The sequence below is a fragment of the Rissa tridactyla genome, chromosome Z (genome assembly GCF_028500815.1).
Source record: "Rissa tridactyla isolate bRisTri1 chromosome Z, bRisTri1.patW.cur.20221130, whole genome shotgun sequence".
In the NCBI taxonomy this organism is placed as follows: domain Eukaryota; kingdom Metazoa; phylum Chordata; class Aves; order Charadriiformes; family Laridae; genus Rissa; species Rissa tridactyla.
The window spans coordinates 33,884,271-33,904,960 of NC_071497.1; the positions used below are offsets into that span (position 1 = coordinate 33,884,271).

General features: G+C 37.0%; 1 protein-coding gene across 9 annotated transcripts in view; it reads left to right on the top strand.

Annotated features, from left to right (window-relative positions):
- RNF170 (ring finger protein 170) overlaps positions 1 to 19,647 on the top strand; it is a 28,020-nt gene extending 8,373 nt beyond the window's left edge. For 3 of the 9 annotated variants that reach the window (XM_054186563.1, XM_054186565.1, XM_054186564.1), the window contains exons 3-8: positions 5,273 to 5,416; positions 10,197 to 10,272; positions 11,665 to 11,776; positions 12,849 to 12,922; positions 14,887 to 14,991; positions 16,026 to 19,647. In XM_054186563.1, coding sequence (XP_054042538.1) covers positions 5,280 to 5,416; positions 10,197 to 10,272; positions 11,665 to 11,776; positions 12,849 to 12,922; positions 14,887 to 14,991; positions 16,026 to 16,295 — 774 coding nt within the window. In that variant the 5' untranslated portion in view covers positions 5,273 to 5,279 and the 3' untranslated portion in view covers positions 16,296 to 19,647. Of the gene's footprint in view, positions 1 to 3,750; positions 3,824 to 5,272; positions 5,417 to 10,196; positions 10,273 to 11,664; positions 11,777 to 12,848; positions 12,923 to 14,886; positions 14,992 to 16,025 lie in introns of all 9 variants that reach the window. The other 6 variants (XM_054186566.1, XM_054186567.1, XM_054186570.1 and 3 more) reach the window with 5 other exon arrangements.
- Positions 19,648 to 20,690: the final 1,043 nt, after the last annotated feature.

Sequence of the window (20,690 nt, forward strand, 5' to 3'; positions counted from 1 at the left end):
GTTGTGCCAGGGGAGGTTTAGGCTGGATGTTAGGAAAAAGTTTTACACTGAAAGGGTTATTAAGCATTTTAAACAGGCTGCCCAGGGAAGTGGTTGAGGCACCATCCCTAGAGGTATTATAAAGATGGGTACACATAGTGCTTAAAGGTATGGTTTAGTGATGGGTTTTGTCAGTTAAATTGGTGGTTGGACTAGATGATCTGAGAGGTCCCTTCCAACCTAGGCAGTTCTATGTTTCTATGATTCTATGATTGCAAATGCTGGATTATGAATCTTGGCGTGGGGTGTTCTAACTGTGCTGTATGTTGAACACTGAAAGTCTTCATAATACTTTTCAAATCTGAAAAATGAAGAAATAATGCATCCACACTGCTGTACGTCCACATGCCCTCACATTTCAATGTGATTTGTATGAGTTTCCAAGAATAAAAGACACTGTAGTTGCAGTGTTGCTCGGTGTGATTCTCCTTTTTCTGCATAAGCCTGCATGAATTGTTCACACTTAACCATAGAGGACAAATGTAACTTTTCAGGCCTGCAGATTCTTATTTGAAATGTAAGTAAATTAGTGTTGCTTCTTGTCAGTGATCGCTCTCAGAAAACCTGATGATAAACAAAGTGATTTTGTGTTCAGATAGTTAGTCTGTGATGGTTTTTAGAAACAATAAATTCGATTCCTTTGAATTTCCAGGCATTTTGTGGTCAATTCAGTCTAAGGTTGTTTACATTCTCTAGCTGTCAAGACTCCTAATGCAGATAAACCTGATTCCTGTCTAAATAGTGTCCTGTAAAGTGCAGCTGTAACTTAGCCTGAGTGGAACGGAGGAGTAACTCCTTGTCTTTTTTTTCCCCTCGCTGGGCAGTCATTCTTTTATTTCGTGTAGATGCCAGAATTTGAACATGAAATGAAACTGGAAATTAAATTTTGGGCTCTTTAGTTGTTGCTTTTAACCTAGGAAAAAGGCCTGACATTTTTGTCAGATTTCCAAACTTTGCAACTGATACTTTTAACATTCTGAAGTTGATTGTATAAATGACAATTTTGATGTGAGTGTTGTTAGATGTGGTTTGGTTTTTATCCCTTAATTGGAACACAGGGTGGGGTTATCCTTTCATTTAAGAAACCTATCCCTGTTACATGGCTAAAAAGAGGAAAAATCCCAAGTATAACCAAAAATCAGTTCTCAAAATTTAATCTATTTTCAATTACTGCTTCCCCCCCCCCCCCCAGAAGTCGTTCTATTAACTTGGTACTTTTCTCAGAGAGATAGTATAGACAGGAATTAATTTCTGGTATAGAAGAATAGAGGCACAGCATTAAAAAGTTCAGATCTTCTTTGTAATTATTAAAAGAAACAAATGTAGCATAATTCTAGAGAGAAGAAAAATTATTTAATGTCTGAGAAGCCTGTGGTGTAGAATGCTGGTCCAAAAAGGATTATATGATGAAAAGGTATATGAAATACTGTTATTTTTGCATAACCAGACAAATGTAATGGATCAACATGAAAAGGTTGAATTTAATACAGACCACATCAAGTTGCTATTAAATGACATCAAATTATTACCACTTACACTTTATCTGTGAGGAAGTCTGTTCTAGAAGTCTTCTCTGACATACACATAGTCCTTGTCAATGATGATTGTCTCTGAAGACTCTTCATTACATCAGTTAAGAATTAAGTCTTCTATAGCCTGCTTATTAATTGTACCAACTGAAAGAGCACCACTGCTAAACACATGTGCTGGGAGGCAAGATTCTTTAGCAGCTGTTTTAGGACTGTTAGTTACTCTGTCATGCGTTCAGACCAGTGGAAATGTGTTCATTGGTTGTTGTGGTTGCACCTGAAGAAACATGAACTGCAAGCTTGCAGTTCTAGGTTTTTGTGTTTGAAAATGTTCAAAACAGACTTGAGATCAGAAAATTCCTTCCTCCTGCAGTCAGACAATTTTCAAATAGTGTATTTTAGCAGTGTTATCCTTGTAGCCATTGCTTTTTTTACATGCTAACCTAGAGGTAAGAGTAGGAGGAGATTGTTACTGTCTCTACTAAGGCTTGAGTGACTATTCTGAGAAAGTATGTATTTATCTTTTGAAGTGAAACACTTCTGTTTGTAGTTCCTAGTCTATGCAATTCGTGTCAGCTCTCCTGTGCAATGGTCTGATTCAGAAAAAGTGCTAGAGGTAATGAGGGGAATATGCTCAGCACTTGTTGGCTCTCCAGAAGCAGCAAGTAAGTTAAAACATGAACAACATGAGTCTTAAGCATCAGTAGCCCGTCTTCTCTAGAATTTAGTAAGGGAAGCAGCTGGGAGAGAGACTGAGGCAGGGATTCCACTCCCCCCAGTATACATCTTGGCAGTATTGGTACATTAGTGAAGACAAAGTGTTTGAGAGAGTGGCATTTTATGTAGCCAGAAAGACTGTACAGGAATTTCTTTTGGACACTTAAGTTTCTGTGAAAATGGTTATTGGGAAAGTCATGTGTGGTAAGCGGAGTTTTGAAGCAAATACAAGTAACTGGCATTACTTTTGGGAAGGAAAAGCAGATGAGGATCTTTGTATTTCTTATTCATATTCTGCTACTAACCTTATCACCATAGTCTGGTATTTCAAGAAGAGTGCATGAGCAGAAATGAAGGCAAGCAGATATAGTGAATGTTATTAATAGTAGGTCAATAAGGTTTAAGAATGTTGTTGCAAGGAACACGCAGAGAGGGAGACAGAGCTCTATGGTGGATGTCCCGCTGTTCAGGGAAACTGAGTTAACTTCGTGTGATATTGGCAATGTATGTGTTGGTTTCAGAGTGCACCAAGCAAGCAGTGACACAGGAAGACTTTCAGATGTCAGTGTGAGAAACATTTGCCTTCCAAAGGTGCAGTTAAATCATCTATATATCTCTGCCACAGTGTGTATTTCGGGGAAAAAAGGGTGTAATACTTAATGGGATGAGTTGTTATTAGCATGTTGGTCTATTCTAACAGGACTGATGCAGGACAGTGGAGGAATCATCACATACCAGTTCCTTGCCATTTACTTCTGGTTTTGTACTGAGTGGTCAACCCAGAAAATGACAGTGGAACACAGTAAATCCCAGTGGACAGATTATGGTACTTAAGGAGAGAAAACATAGGATTTGAAGGTACCAGCACACTGCCTGAGACACAGTTGTGGAAAATGAGTGTCCCAGAATGATGTATTGTAAGAGAGAAGCTTCTTGAGGACTGGATATGCAAAGAAATAAAGTATATAGGTCGGGAATGTTGAGCTGAGGAGGCATCACAGCACACCTACCAGTCCAGATCCTCAGCACCAAGGAACTGCTGCTCAGAGAACTTCCACTCATGGAAGTTTAGCCTCATGGCTTTAACTATAGCAGTATAATTGTCTAACGAGTTACAGAGAGAAATGCTATACTTCCTTGTGTAGGCTCTTGTACCTACATAAGACCTTTTCACAAAGATTTGGTCTTTTATTCATTAGTATATATGAAACCTGTGTCAACCTACTTTAAACATGGCTCTTGATGAGTCACCGGTGTTCCACCTTTGGGAAAAGTTACGCTTTACAAATATTAATCGACATTTCAGTAGTTAGACTATGACACAGTTGCTTGTGTAGAGCTGTAATTAGCAAAAATTACAACTATAGTTAGAGAAATAGTAGTCACAGTTCAGATTGGAACACTGAGGATAACTTCATTTATTCTTTCACTTCATATATGCTTCATTATTTCATGTTTTTCACAGTGGAAGCCCAAAAATACGAGCACAATTGAAGGAATCTACCCTTTGTTCTCCATGAATTTTCTCTGCTCTTATGGTACTTATTATACCACTTACCCTTTTTTACAATAACATTAGAATATACCAGCTTCTCTTGCATTACTGCTACTGAGGGCAGCTCCCACAAACGTAAGGAGGCTTGGAAAAAGCTCCATAACTTGTCCATGAGAAGATCTGGAGGGTGAGAGTAGCTGTCTTATGGAAAAGATGACACTTTTATATTAGCAGTAGACTGGGGTGTTGAAATCTTGCCAGAGTAGTCACTACAGGTATCCACTAAAATCCCAATGACTTGTATTCCATTTCAATTTTGCAATTAATTCAGGGCCAGGCAGCATCTGGTGATATTAGCTAGACAGCAAGGTTCAAATTAAAAAATTACACACGAGCTGTGAAATAGGGAGAGATACTGTTGAAAACTTGCAAGTTTAAGGCACACACACTGGACTAGTAAGTAAAGTAAATGATACCGGTCTTACCTGACCTTATAAACTGATGCTGAGATTTTATGTCAGCTCTATATGAAAAATACTTTAATTGTGTATGGACACAGCTTCAACATGACTTTTTTGGTCATGTACCAGAGTTAGCTTCACTCCTGCTTTCATAATATTCACAGCTGTAGTTCATTTCACTTCTTAATTGCAACAGGAGTGATTTAGCAGTGTGTTGGATACTGTTTTATTTTGCTTGTCTCCAGCTGTAGGTTAATGCTGTAGGTTAAGAAATGTTAGTGTTGGCAAGTCATTCTGATTGTTGCATGTGTGAAATTAATGTAAAACAAATTAGGCTAATGAGGGAAGCCTGATAATACTCTTTTTCTTTCAAGTTTCCAACTGAAGGATGGTAATGCACAGAAAAGATAAATAAAATATAAAGTGTATCAGGTGATTCCTTTGTATCCAAAAGGGCATTTAACACCCTAAAAACAGCTAAACTCCAAATGTCCTTGTTTCTTTCTTTGCATAAGTGGTGAAAATTAGGTTTCTAAAAATTACATTGTCTCAGCCTCGCAGCAATGATATGTTGTGAGTGAAGCTAAATTAAGCTAAAATTCTTGAAAATGCAGAGTCATTATACTTTTTTTAAATTAACTGTCCTTAGAATATGTCTAATTCAGCAATGACCTATTCATAGGCCAGTTATCTGGTAAGGATTCCCAGGTAAAGTATATGACTGATGTTTAAAAAAAAATATCTTTAGATCACAATGCAGTCGTATAAGCCGCTTGCCACTGCGCAAGACAAATGTTTTGCAGTTCTCTGCAGCAAGCTCAGTGTCTGGTAAAAATGCATCTGTTCCCTCTTCTTTTACCATTTTTTCCCCCAGCAAAGACTAATCTGTTGCTTCAGGAATTTATTGTGCTTATGGATAGATGTGTATACCTATTATTTTATAACTATGTTTAAAATGTATGTGTGTACGTTTTATATATATATATAGGTATGTATGTATGTATATGTATATATTTCTTTTTATATTTTAGAGCTGTGATGGCCAGTCACCAAGCAGAAGTTCAGAGTTTGAAGCTAGATAATGATTCAGTTATAGAAGGAATAAGTGACCAGGTACTGGTGGCAGTTGTGCTCAGTTTCACTTTCATTGCTGCTCTGGTATATACACTTTTAAGGTGAGAATATGTCGACAGGAATTAATCAACATAACTGCATTTGTAAAATTCTAACTTTCTCAACAAATTTTAGCATTGGTATGTAAAACAACTGTGATTTTGTGACATTAAGAAAATGATTGTTTGATCACTTACGCTGTTTAACTAATAGCCTAGCAGAGTTTCATAATTTAATTCACAGTTAACAGGAAGTGATGCATTTCTCAAATGTGAAGTTTAACTCTTCTTTGTCTTCAGATGATCAAACGGAATAATGTTCATCATTCCTTAGGGCTGAAGATGGCTGAATTCACAGTATATATGGCTGGTGTGTCATATTTGGTTACAAAGTACAGATTTGTCAATAATGACTCCACAATTAAGATTGGATATAATCCTCTAATGTATGTTCTAGTTGCAGTCTCCTTCCAAAAAAAAAAAAAAAAAAAAAGAACCCCCCAAAAAAACCCAAACCTGAATAAATTGACTGATTTGTTTATAAATGAGGATGCTGGAAAACAAGGGACTTTAATACACTTTCCATAAAGCACAATGTTAAGGTCAGAATTCAATAACTTCAATGGTCAAGTAATCAAAGCTTATTTTTCATTTCAGAGTTTTTCCTTGCAACCTAACAAATATCTTAGCCTATATCCTTTGGGAAAATAAGTCTGAGATTCAGATTCGCTCCTTTTTTTTTTTTTAAATGGATGTCTGTAGACTTCTGAACACAGAAGAGTTTTGACAACTAAAGGGAAGAGAACATCTAAGAAAACTCAATTTTAGTGATGCATTGACATTATGGAATTTAGTGAGGAGGATCTGTCCATATGAGAAGTATTAGCAGGATAGGAGGTATTTCAGAGCAAGCTACAAAAGAAACCAGAACTGGGAAAGCTTGATTGTACTGCACGTGTACTGCTGGTGTTCAGAACCAGGAGATAGCAAAGGAATCTAAGAAGTGTGCACTTCACCTTGCTTTTCTTTCCAAGGCTGTTTCAGTTATTCAGAGGTCTCCAAGAGTGCCTCTTTTCCCTCTGCTCTCTTGCGCTTTCTCTGCTCCTTATATTGACATTTTTAGCATTTGTGGCTTGAATTTTTAAATGCTTTAGTTTAAAAGTAAACATTTTTAAGCTTTTTAAAGGAAAGTAAGTTAGAAACATGAAAAAAAAGTGAGTGGAACAAAGGTCAGCAGTGGGCAGGAGTAGTAGGAGTTCAATCAGGGTTGGAGTTCAGGGGGATGATACCTTGATGATGAAGTGTTACTTGACGAGAGGGAAAAGGGCTAGTTACTAACTACCTCTGCAGTGTAATGAGCTAAATAAAAGGGTTTTCTCTGGATCCTGTTACATGCCCTTGATGGTTTATTTTATGGAGGGCCAAACAAACTCAGACTTGAAGCTTCCATACTTTGGAAGTCTGGAAGCTTGTTTACTTCTGCATTGTATGACTAACTACTGAAAGTCCCATCAGCATTGTCTTAGCTCTCCACTATGCCTTCTGTTACCTTCTGAAATTATCTGTTCAGCAGCATTTTTCCTCTACCTCCTTTGTATAGTCTCCATGAAAATCTGCAGAGTACAGTGGAAAATCTCTACAGTACAAAAAGTATAGTAATTTTTATTTATTTAGCACTGAAGGGCGAAGTGGAGGAGAAAAGGAGGATTTTCTTTTTCTTCTCTAGTTGTCTTAGGTAATACAGTGGTCTGTGTGTTCCTTGTACCGTATCCACTACCCCAGCCTCTTTGCCACCCATACTTCTGTATGCAATGTCTGAAATACTTAGGTTGGGTAGGAACAGGTCCTGGGTATGAATACATGAAAGAAAGCTTAAGGTAGTGAATAAGATTGCAGGAACTGAATAAAAAGGGAGAGTAGGCAGCAAAGAGTGTATGTTGCAGTAGATTTAAGGGGGCGGAAGTGGAATATGGAAAGAACTCTTAAGGGATAAGGTTGTTGTGCTTGTTTCCAGCAGAGAGAATTCAATGAAGCATCACATCAGGGCATGAGCTGAAGATCTCTGTGCTTTTGGTGGAGAAACTTATTAGTGGTAATTAACATATATACCAAGTTGCAGATGTTTAGTTTAGTCACTATAAGATACTTTTGCAAAGCCTGTATGTCTTCAAGGTATAAATTTTGGTAAAATACAGCCAGATTTTTTCCATCATCTTTTAAACTTGTGAGTAGGTTGTCACATTACAAATGAGACTGCAAAAATTTAGTTTATCCAACAAATTAAAGGCAGCCTGACTCACCAGTGTTTTGTATCAGAGATTCCCTACTTGTCTCAGATGACTTACCTAACCCATGTTTATGAATCTGCAGGTTTAGATCTTTTTCTGTATTTTTCTATCTCATCATATGGTTTGCTTATATGATCAAGTCAGTATTTTCAGCAGAAGTGAGATCTTAATCCTTGGAAATTAACAATCGCCATCATTGCACAGGGATACACCAGTCTATATAGGTACTGTCCCTCACTTTCCCTGTGTGAGACTGCACACTGAATGGGTAGGCAGCCTTCCTCCTCCTGGTAATGATCACTTGGTGGGACCCTTTGTGATATGCAGCACAATCTTTCCACGTCATGGGACTTTTTTGCTAAAGTTACAGAGTGCTCACACTCAGAAGTGGGGAAATTAGAAGACTCCGCATCTGTTTGTTTCTGGCTTGTGATTGATAATGCCTTTAATTGCATAGCACCATACAATTTTTCAGGTTTTTTTCATTTATTTTCTCACACTGATTGCATGAGAGAAGTTATGAATTGGATATGTCTTCAGCTCTGCCTGTCCCCTCCTGACAATTGTGCAGTGTTCTGCTGCCTCAGCATTTTATGCATAAATGACTCATGTTGTACATACTGTACCTCTATAGATCTACAAATACTCTCATGTATTAAACATGATATATGATACCAGAGTAAAGTCATATAAATCAATGCTTCAGCAGCTAATTTGCAATTAGTTGTTTCTGAAAGAATCAGAATAAACTGGCTTATAATTCACACCTTCCACTTGTGTGTGATTTGAATTGAATTTCAATATATATCAAAGTTCTGGCAAACTGAAGGTGCAAAATGCGTTTAAACAGGAAAATACTTTTATACACATAACATGTATGACAAACAACATGCAGAAAATCTGACTCATGGAGACCCAGGGTGGGCAAGAAGGGTTTTAATGTAAGCTTCCCATCATATAACTTTCATTTATATGACACCCACATTAGCATTAAATAAATTTACTTTTTACAGATAACCATGTAGTTATTAGTATGAAAAATAATTAATATGAAATTAGTATGAAAAATATGGTATGAAACAGAAAAATTTGTCTGTTCCTTTTTGAAGAAAGAATGAAGGTGACAAAATGTTAAAGGTGTCAGTAATGCATTATTATGATTGCCCACATCAAATGAAGGAAAATATTGCAGAAGCTCCTAGAGCCATTGAGGAAATTATGTAGACAGAACTGCAACCTGAAAATTTCCTAAGAATTCATCCAGTCCAGCTCTCAGCTCTGACAGAGGATCACTTTGCCTAGATCATCCCTGGAAGCAGGGCAACCTGTTATTTGATTTAACTTTTAGTCAAAGATAGATCACAATACCCTAAGGTAACCTTTTCTGATTTTGTACACTTAGTGTTGAGAAATGTTTTTCCACCAACCTTAGATGACTGTGGGAAATAATTGCTCATATTTATAGAATGAGAGCCTTATCCTGTCCCCTTTTCCCTCCATGAGAGGTCTTCTATATGAACTGACATTTCTTTGCTCTTTCAGTAGTGTTTAAAAATCATGGCCAGTAGTTTTCATTCTCTTCTGAATTTCCTTCAACTTCTCTATGTGTTGTTAACGCATTTAGCCCAAAACGGAAGCAGAATCCAGCTGAGACCTTCAACAGTGCTGAGCAGAAAGTTGCACACGTGTTGAGTTAATGTTGGCTGAAATCCATATGAATAAATAAAGCATAAAAATTCAGAGTTTTGAATATGATGCCATTGACTTGTATTTATTTTAACTCAGCACCTCTTAATGTCAGCATCATTTTTAATTCTAATTTTGTTCCTATTGTGCTTTTGAATTTCAAACTTCTGATATATCCAGCCTTCTTTCTTCAGTGAGTCCCTTCCCTATGATTCCTCTTGGCATCTGTAACCTGTAGTTTTCTTGCCTGTAGAGTCTTTCTTTTTAAAGAGGGATTTAAAAAGAATGATTTCTTTTTATATCCAGTCTGCTGATAGTTACATAAATTCAACATTCTAAATGTAAGAGTTTGCCTACCCCTTCTTATGTAAATGTTATGTCTTAATCTTTCATGTAACAGATAAAATTGAAATAATTGGATTTTTCAACTCTATAACTTAGGCAGTGAGTGAAAAAAATAAGAAATTTGTGAGTAGACCAACAATATAAAAACTAGCAGGGGAGTCAAAAATTAAAAATATTTCTTTATGAGTAATATAAAAGCTTTCAAGCAAGTTGATTTTTTGCACATTAATGGCTTAATTTTGTTACAGATGTAAATATAGTTTTAACATGATTTAATGATTGATTATGGAGTCTCTCTGAAAAGTCTTCCCGCTGCTGTAAAACTTTAAGTGTCCAGACTAACTTTAGGATCTAGAATAAATGTCCTGTTTCCTTAATTATTTGTGTACTTCCTTTAAAATCCTTTATAGCGGGAAAGAATTATTTTTTGCCCTTTGTCCAAGTTTCTTTTTTTTCAATCCGTTATTTTTCAGTGTTGGGTCACAGTGTTCAGTTTTTCTTATTGCTTATATTACCTTTTACAGAAATGAACATCAGAACATACACCCAGAAAATCAAGAGCTAGTGCGAGCTCTTCGTCAGCAGCTTCAAACTGAGCAGGTGCTGTGCTACGTGTTTGCATCATTCAACTATCTGGTTTGGGGTAGCATTGACTTCTCTGAGGTTCTGGAAGAAGCTGGTCTTGAAAGTTATAGAAGCTTACTTACTATACAGAGGCATCCTTGAAATTTATCAAGTAACGGGATAAAGTAGGCTTTTTTTTTTTATGGATAAATTAAGCAATTAAAATGAAATACTTGGCTGGTTCTTTTTTTAAACAATTTTTTGCCACAAGGTGGAGTATCTTAGATTATGTTGTGTGCTTCCTGCAATGTTCCTGGGAATTTCGTGGTAAAGGAAAGGAAATCTGGAGTACAGCTTGCTGCCACAGGACAGGGGTTAGATGTTTAGACTGATAGTCTGTGTGTAGCAGAACAACAGCACAGCAAGAGCCAGGCAACAAGGATTGACAGAGAGAAACTTTTTATCAAAGCCTCTAGTGACAGGGCAAGGGGCAGTGGTTTTAAACTGGAAGAGATTAGGTTTAGATGGGACATAAGGAAGAATTTTTTTACAATGAGGGTGATGAGACACTGCGCCAGGTTGCCCAGGGAAGTTGTGTATGCCCCGTCCCTGGAAGTGTTCATGGGCAGGGCTTTAAACAACCTGACGTAGTGACAGATGTCCCTGCCTGTGGCAGGGGAGTTTGATTATATGATCTTTAAAGCTCCTTCCAACCCAAAACATTCTATGGTTCTGTGATTGCATCCAGTTCCAACACGTAAAGGAAAGGGTGGAAGAATCTAGGCCAGATTAGTGGAAATTGCTGAGTCCCAGCCATAGAATGAAAAGCCATACTTTTGGAGAGTATTGAGGACAGTGTTTCATCACAGTACTTCTTGAAATAATAACAGATTCTTAACTGCAGTGCATATTTATGTGTAAGACAAATTTGGCAAAATGGAGAGTAAAACCATTTCATGGCAGTGACATACACAAGCTGATGTCTATGCCTGGGCTTGGGAACAGTAAATACTGCAACTGGTAAGCAATTTAGTTACCTGGCTCTGGACAGAACTACTTAGGATAATGAAGGAACAGTCTAGATCTGAGTTGTTATTCATGCTTCAGCATGTCTAACCTAACTTAATGTGAAGGACCAAGGAGGTTCTTTCTTTGTGGTCTTTAACTGGATTGAAGCACACGCTTACATAACAGATGAAAGGAAAATAATGGCCTTGTCCCAAGAAGAACTGGCTTGGTGAATGAGTTTTTTCATTTCAGTGTGTTTGATTTTTGGATTTAAATATATTTCTCTTTCATTTCACATAATTTTTGCATTTGACTGTTGTACTTCTAGTAAATGAACACTGGATTTATTGCTATTTTTTTAAACTCAGTAGACATATAAAAATAGTATGTCTAACACTTTGCATCACTCTTCTGTTCTAGCAGGATGCTTCTGCTGGTGATAGACATCGCTTCTACACAGATATGTCCTGTCCAGTGTGTTTGCAACAGGCTACATTTCCTATAGAAACAAACTGTGGACATCTCTTCTGTGGTAAGCAAGAAAGGTCCCAAGCTGCAAAGATAAAACCAGAACAGAAATACAAAGATAAAATCAGAACAGAGACACAAACTTTTGGCACTAGTACAGCCACCCTAATGCAAAGCTTTGTTTGATTTTAACTGCTTATCTTCTAGTCTGCATTAGAAATAATTTTTATACAAAATGTTGAGAAAACACATTTGTGAATAAACAGTTATTGTGAGTGTGCGGCATTTTTTTCTATGCTATCAGGATTGAAACTGCTGTTAATTTAAAAGCGTCAAGGACAGAGAGTATAATTCATTTCCTGTTAATAAAAAACGGAATACGCTGAAAAACACCCGGAAGTATGCCATTTAAAAAAACTGGTTTAGAAAGAGTTAAAAATTCAGCTTGGTGTTATCTTTATCTCAGAGTGTTTTGGGTTTTTTTCTTGAAAGTCATGAAGAATTAAGTTCACAATGCTTAAAGTGTTTGCCTTTTTTTTTTGAAACCCAGCTATTCAAATTTATATATAAACACCCTATGTTGCATTTTGCTTCCTCTTCTTCAGGTTCCCAGCAGGATTTTTCACTGCATTCATCTAGTTTTATGGAGTACATAGTGCATACCATGCCTAGTCATTTAAACGCAGAAATTTACAAGTTTGGAAAAGAGCTGAAGCATTCAGATTTTTGTGTATTCCTTCATCTGTTGAAAGTCTAGTAGTAAAGCCAGGGTTTTAGGATAAATTTAACATCTCTTGACATTTTTGTCACTTCTGAATTTTAAACTGGTAAATTTTTTAATTATTTGCTTCTTCAGTTAATGGTTAAGAAGTTTTATATCTTTTCAGGAAATAATACCTTAAAATTAATTATGCAGCTGAACCCTATTCAGGATTTTTCTCATTAGTAGCATTGATTTCAAACACATAGGTTCTTGTTGTCTTCAGTGAATGCTGTATACAAAATTACACCACAAAAGGTAGATTTAACCTAACTGCTTGTACACTTCTGTTGTTTTCCTTGGTGTGTAATGTATTATTTCATGCAACAGATGTTTCAATTCAGAAGTTTAAATGTCTGTAAATTACCTTCATCAGGTTCCTGCATTATTGCCTACTGGAGGTATGGCTCATGGCTTGGTGCCATCCGTTGTCCAATCTGCAGACAAACGGTAATATTTTAAGTAATCACAGACCTAGTAGTTTGGCTATCTAGTATAGCCAAACTTATATTGAATTGCATTTATATTTGAATTGCAATAGTGAGACTGACAGAAAAAGAAGTCTGAGAAGCTGAAAGAATATGGACATGCAAGATGTAGATGGTGGACATTAAGGCTTTTTGAACTTTTTGCTTTGCCAAATGGTTCCAAAAATACAGATTGTTCCTGCTACTCAAATTTTAGTGAACAGCACTGATAACAGCCATTTTTTTCTGTAAAGGAGTATATGAAAACAGAAAATTCTAAGACCTAAACTATGATTCTCCCATGCTTTCTGTTTGGGATGTGATACAACTTCTTTACCAGCACTTGCATCTGAAAGACCTGGCTGTTGTGAAAGACTGCCAGTAGGCAGGATACTACTGGTTTCTGAGAAGTACCCCCTCCTTTCCTTGTCTCCCTGCCAAAAAAACCTACCCATGTCAATTTCTTATTTTGTCCCTATTTTTAGTTTGTATGTATTATTAATTTGAGCTTTGTAGAGCAAGCATTAACTTACTTCCTACGCAACTTACTTGCATTGTCAGTTTGAAATATGTCCCTGCAAGTTGTTAACACTTAGGAATCTCTGAGTCTTATAGCATATGTTTTAACAAAAGTACATCTTTATTTTAACAGTGCACAACCTACAGAGCTAGTAACTTCTGATGTATTATATAACATGTTTCACGCCCTTGCCCATACATTATATCCTGCTTTGATTATGTGTATCAGCAGGACAAATGACTGTAAGAACACAGAGGAAGGAAAGAAAAATAGGTACAACTAGAGAAAGAATGAGTATATTTAGAGTGTAGCCAGTGAGGAGAGAGACACAAAAAATAAAGGTGAAAAACATGGAGAAGCGGAAAATAAGTGATTTTTTTTTTTAGTGTCTCTTCTTACATAGATATTCTTATACCTTCCTCTGAGGTAAATTGGGCAATACTGGTTGCATGATTATGCATTCCTTCTCACCCTGTAAAGTAGGAACAGTAAGGTCTGATTTATAAATGGGGGATGGCAGTATGTACCCACGAACAACATGAATCTTACAGAAGGTTTGTGGCAGGGCTAGGACTTTAATTGAGATCTGCTAATGCTATCATTTGCTAAATGTGACTGGTGCACAGATAAAAGATATATATTTTGTGGCCAGGTACAGAGGCAGCTGTTGAGGACTGTAATAATTTAAAGTGCTGTGCATTTGCTGTTTCCTGTGATAATCTGCATTTTATACCTGACCATTGCTTCCAAATGCAAGTCTCAAGTTCTCAGAAACTCCTATACAGAACGATAGCATAAGATATATGTGAATATGACCTTACATATTTTTCTGTGTTTGCATGAAAGTTAATGCAGAACATAGCAGAATTCTCTGTGCTTACAAAAGTCCTGAAGGTTAATATACTTTTTCTGTTAACTTATTCTGTATTATTATCCTTGGTCTTGATATGAATGTCCATGTTGAAAAGTACGAGTTTTGCTTCTTGTTTGCTGAAATGCAAGGCCATTCTAAAGATGTAAGAAAGGTGGCCTCATTGGTTGCTTTATTTGATTTTCAGTTTAAGAAACAAAACTATATTAAATTGGTAAATTAACTTTATTCTCCAAGTCATGTCACCCTTCTGAAACATAAATCACTTAGGTGTTTAGAAAATTTACTGTCAGCCTCTCTTAGAAGGAGGGTTCTTATGCTTGTTTTTAACAATCTTTTAAAAAATTAATATTCTGTAAAGATTTGTAAGCAATGAATTTGTTAAAACTTAGCAGCAGTATCCATAGTTTTCATTTTATTTTGCTACTGAATATTCAACTAAAACAAAGATTGTTCTATGTAGTTAACTGAAGATTACTGTTTTCATTTATACTTCACAATGCCTGCATTTAAAAGACAAGTTGCACATGTAACAAAATCTCCCTGCTGTGCCCAGGTAACATTGTTTTTACCACTCTTTGGTGAAGATCAGCAGGATGCAACCCAAGTATTTCAAGATGTTAATGATTACAATCGGAGATTCTCAGGACAGCCCAGATCTGTAAGTTTTGTGTAAATTTGGGTGGGAAACAGTGATTTTAGGGGAGATTAACAGCATTTTTGTGATCTTTTTCTTTCCTTCTTTTTTTTTTTTTCTGGGATATGAATTTCCTATTCATGATGCTTAAGGACTGGGCATGTTTTCCTTAGGAAATTCATGTTTATTTCCTTAGGAAATTCACACAGTTAGGGTAGGCCCACGACCTTGAAAATGTTTATTTGTGATTTGTGGAAATGTATGGAAACTTACATTTTTGTTGTGAGAACTGCTAATAAGTCTTGAGTTCCCTATTCATATGTAAAGCTGTTTTTTAATTTTGACTTGTTAATTTGAAAGGATTAATAATTAGTCAGTAGAAATACTTAACAAAATACATGACCTACAAAAAAGAATATTCACTTGATTGATCTCTTTACATTGATTAGAAGATTATTTTCCCCCAAGATTATGTTACAGTCTTTATTCTGCTCTCTGAGTGAAGAAAACAGGATTTTTTGATAAATAGCTAAGAGAGATGGTTGAGGTTCTATGAACTTCAAAAATTCAGCCCTGTGAGCCTGTCTTCTATGTGCATGTTCTGATTCGCAAGGTGAAATGCGAAATGCGTACTAGCAACTTCCCTACTTGTCTTCTTCTGTTCATTGGATTTGGATATAGTAACAAAACATTAGCAAGAAAAATGTACAGTCCAATGAGACAAAAGAGGTGTGAGCTAGCATTATTTTTTTTCATGTTCTGAACTGTGAAACAGTTACACTTTAGGTCCAAAACAGATTGAAACTACCTTTCTCTGTGGGCTCTGTGTCTAGTCCCCAGTAACCTGTCTGAGGTCTTGCCAGAAGTCTGCATTAAAGCCCTAATCAGACTAGATAAATTGTCTTTGATCCGGGAATTCTTGTCTTACTGTTTTTTGCTTTAATTCTTAGAAACTAAAGTTGTAATGTACTAGTAGAAACTTCGGACTAAAAAAAGACCCATTTAGCATGGGCTTGTTGCTAAAGCAAAATATTAACTTCTGGTTTCTTTCTCCATAGATTATGGAAAGAATTATGGATCTGCCCACTTTATTGCGGCATGCTTTCAGGGAGATGTTTTCCGTTGGGGGCCTCTTCTGGATGTTTCGTATCAGAATATTCCTCTGCTTGCTTGGAGCCTTGCTCTACCTGGCTTCACCTCTGGATTTTCTTCCTGAAGCCCTCTTTGGAATTCTGGGGTTCTTGGATGATTTCTTTGTCATTTTCCTTTTGCTGATATATATCTCTATCATGTACCGAGAAGTGGTAACACAGCGGCTGAATAGATGAAGTGGACAAAAATGACCCAAATGCAGAGGTGGTTTTGGAATGTTTTAAAAAGAGAACTATAACATAAGTATGATGTAGGAAGGCGCCTGTGTACAGTTTCAGTAGTTACAATTTCATAGCTGGTCATCTTATACAAATATGAAAGGTTAGTATGTGGTGATGTTTAACTGGAATCTTTAATTTGTGTATTACATACGCTTCATAATGATGAGGGTAGTTTTATAATATAATAAACTACCTTCATCGACTTCCACCTGATGAACAACTGTATGTAATCAAAGCAGAAAACACCTTTTTTGGTGTGTGGTTTGTGAAAAACAAGTTCTAATAAAGGACTTCCAATAAAAAAAACATTTGGGTAATCTAGACATGTATAAGGAAATTCAGAAATTCTTCCCAATACAGATATCACAACTAAATTGTTTATGTGTCCCTGTTGTGGGCTAGAGTTTTTTAAAATAAAAGTAGCTTTGTATGCCTCTGTGGAAGAAGAAACCCAAGGACCGCATTACAATTATCACCCTGCAGTTTGCTGTTGTCCACGTACTTCACAAAAACAAGGAGAACACCTGAATATTGCTTGAACTGCACTATGTACAGTCGCATGAAATTCGTACGATTTTATTTTTATATTTGGGAATATACACACAGTATCTGATCTAGATAGAGAAACTGGTATTATGCACACCAGACTGGTTAGTGCTCTATTTTTAAACAGGAGCATGTTTTTCCTCTTCAAGCTTACTTATCTTGGAAGTGGGGGTTTTATGCTGCTTTGGGTCAATGCAACGTATCTGAAGGGAGAGTTTGCATTCCTTTAGTTGCATTAAAGCATTTAGCCAATGGAGAGAACCCTGAAGTTTTAGATAGTGATTGAAGAAAAGAAATCAAAACTGGATGTTTACACTGCAGAACATTCTGCAATACAGCTATTAAACAACTTAGATGCTAGGACATTTGATTTTCAGCTGGAGTTTTCATTTTTGGTTGGTTGGTTGGTTGATTTGGATGTGGCTAGAGGGGGTTATGAATTACCTTCAAAAAGATTTGTGATAAGGGACCACAAAAAAATCCTGGAAGTACCAGGGTAATAATTATCCTTAAAGTTGATTTGTTTGGGTTTTTTTTCATGTTAAATTTCAATATAGACTATCATAGCTGCAGAAGTAATTTGTGAAAATATTTTCATTTTAAGAAATGAATGCCACTGGAAGGGTCAAGGATACGATAGATCTAAGTTCTTTTTAGCTAGAGGAGTGATAATTGCCATTTTATTTTAACTTCCTGAGTACTTGAAAGACAGTGATGAGAGAGGTGATTCTTTGTGTGTTTACATATATGGAATGAGACTTACAGTGAAAGGGACCTTTTCACAGCTTCTGTGTTTCGCCTACGCAGGCATCTTTCCACAGCTTCTAGCACCTAGGCATGCACAGGAAGATGATAAAGCTGGCACCTGACGTGTCAGTCATTGGGGCTGGAGATTTTCCTTCAGTGTCAGTATTTTCAATGACATTGAAAAGTAAATTCACTGTTTTGTCATTTGAAAATTTGCTTTTGGAAATACAAAGACATATTTCAAATTAACTGGAAAGCTAAATTTTTCCTTGTTGCTGTTAGAGATGGGCAAGAGGAGAAACAGGAAGTGAAACAATGGTGGGAGGAGGAGGAGAGCAAGACAGAAAATGACCTTTTTTGGAAGTAAACGCGATTGGTTTTGGGAAACTAACTGTTCTGGAGCGTCTTAGTTCAGCTTTTCCCTTTCTGTTAGCATTGCTAATGTATGGTGATGGTTAGTGGCTACCTCAGTTAAAAGTCATTAAGGTGTTATTGAGTAAGCATTGGATATTCATAAACTGTTAGGTACATTTACAGAGCAAGACTAGTTTAGGATGTGAGGTAAAACAGGATTTTGCAATTTTGCTGTAAGGGTTGTTTTGGTTTGTTTTTTTTTTCTTTTTTTTTCTCCCAAGAGATACAGCTGAGAGCAAACTTCAAATAAGTATTTTTAATTGATTAAATTTAAGACACCCTTTTTTCCTGGAGTTTAACTTGTGTGTCTGCTTAGAGAAGAGCGTGAACTGCTGTTGTAGAACAACTGGAGTCTGTTCATAGAATTTGTTGATCTAGTGCCTCCTCCATGTGTTTATCTTGTGATTGTGTTTATACTTTTTGCCTTGACTCTCTAAATCCAGAGTGAATATAGATGTACGTGAAGCTGCTTACCGATTTGTTTTCATTGAGCTCCCCAATTCCACATGGTACTGTGAAGTTCATGCAGAAATACCCATCTAAGGGGTCTGCTCCCAAAGTCACGTACAAGCCACATCTGAGTAGCTATATAAAGTTTACCTGTGTTCTGTTTCTTCCTTCACTAAATTTCTGCTAGCCAAAAGGGTTTCCCTCAGAGGCTTCTGATTACTTTTGAATATTGAGTAACACTGTAAGCTTAAAATCAACACATTAAATGCTTGAAAGAATTAGGACCATCCTTCCTTTTCACCAATATGTGTGCTTGCTTGTGGAGACTTTTTTTTCCTCTTACAAGCCACTGATGAACAGCATTATGACTTGCTCAGGCCTTTTCGTGAACAGCTGTAATGCAAAGATGCATCTGTCCTGCAGCGTCTGGCTGCTGCTCCTTTACACAGATCTGAACTAGCTGTAAGTTAGCTACCTTGGGTACTTAGCTTGAGCTTAACTTAAGCTCTAGAGCTCCCATGAAGCTGGAAATCTATACATGAGCATGTAGTATTCCTGAACTGTGCGCTGCCAAGTTGTTCTGGCAGCAGTGTTAAAGGTAATTACTAAAGCTGAGCACTGGCTTCAGAATGTGGAGGAAATAATGTGATGCTGTGTGGAGACTGACTGCAAACATCACTGCGGTTTTGTCTCCTGAAATGGGGCAGCCGTGTCACTAATAGGGGAAAAGAAAAAAAGTAGAACTTCAGCAGCAAAGAAGAGATACAGGGGAAAAGTACAGTTCTTAAAAGATTCTTGCAGCTTCACCAAAAACTGTGTGAAATATTTGATTTTTCCAGCAATATTAACAAAGGGGAAAACTAAAGTTATACTTAATAGCTCTTACACAATAACTTGTAGCATCTTGCTGCCTAATGACCATCCTTATGACAAGTGCTGCATAGAGCAATCTGTTTCTGTGTTGTTTGTGTCCCACACCATTGATGTCTATAAGGATGAGGCAGCACGGTGTGATTTGGGGATACAGTTTTGCCATAGGTTTCATAGAACTGTAGCAGTGACCTGTGTATTACACTAGATTTTTAAGACAAAAGGATTTAAACCTACTTGTTGTTACTTTTAATGATAATAAATTGCTATTAAAGTAAGAGATTCTGTTGGTTTATTTTATTGACTTTCTGTGTGGGAAACTGTTTTATTCTCCCTTTTCTGCCCTTCCCTGGGATAGACTTGGTGGTAGCTCTTCTGCAGTCTTGATCAATTCTTATCTTGGTGTCCCTGGACAGGAATTTCAGAGATAACTCAGTGATTTTCATCTTCATTATTGCCATTACAAGGATTACAAAATCTTAGTCCCAAAAGTATATTGTACATTAGATATCTTTTCCCTGAGCAGTCTGATTGGTACCTCCAGATTCATGGGCACTAAGCTTTCAGGATGATAAACCAGTACAGATGATTAATTAGTACCTTCACATATCAATCCTACAAGCCAACAAAAGCATAAAGCAGGTGGATGAGAATCCAGTTAGTGAAGTAAGTTGAAGGAAACAGCATAAAGTCTGTGTAGGTTTACAGAAAGGATGAAGGTTGTGGTGGGGCAGGGAAGAGCTGGATGTGACTGGCCTGTGCTGCAATCCTGTGCTTTTACCGATTCATGCTATGAAAGGCCCTTGGGCATCAGGAAGACATGATCCATTCTACGAAGAAATGTCCAACAAGTCTTAGCTGGGAAGTCCAGGACCAAGTTAGGCCAAGTCTTCTGGACTTGTAGGTGAACTTTTTAGCCTGCTTTGGTACACAGTTCCAATGTTTATGGAAAAACATGTAATTACGTATTTGGTAAGGTGCTATTAAATCAGGTTGAAAGTTTGATGCGTACACACTTGTCCTTCCATCTGATGCCTCTGTGCTTTCTGTGGAAAGCTCAGCTAAACACTCAAGAGTTCCTCAGACAAGGCTGCCAGAGTAGATGGCTATTTTAGAAGGTCTGTTGTACAGTTGCAGTTGTAGGTACGTTTTCTGCTTCCAAGTGCCAACCAAAGAGGAAACTGCCTTTTAGTCACCAACACTAGAAGCCACACAGGCCTGAAGGGGGCCTGCAGGAAAGCTGGAGAGGGGCTGTTTGCAAGGGCATGTAGCGATAGGACGAGGGGCAATGGTTTTAAACTAGAGCAGGGTAGGTTTAGATTA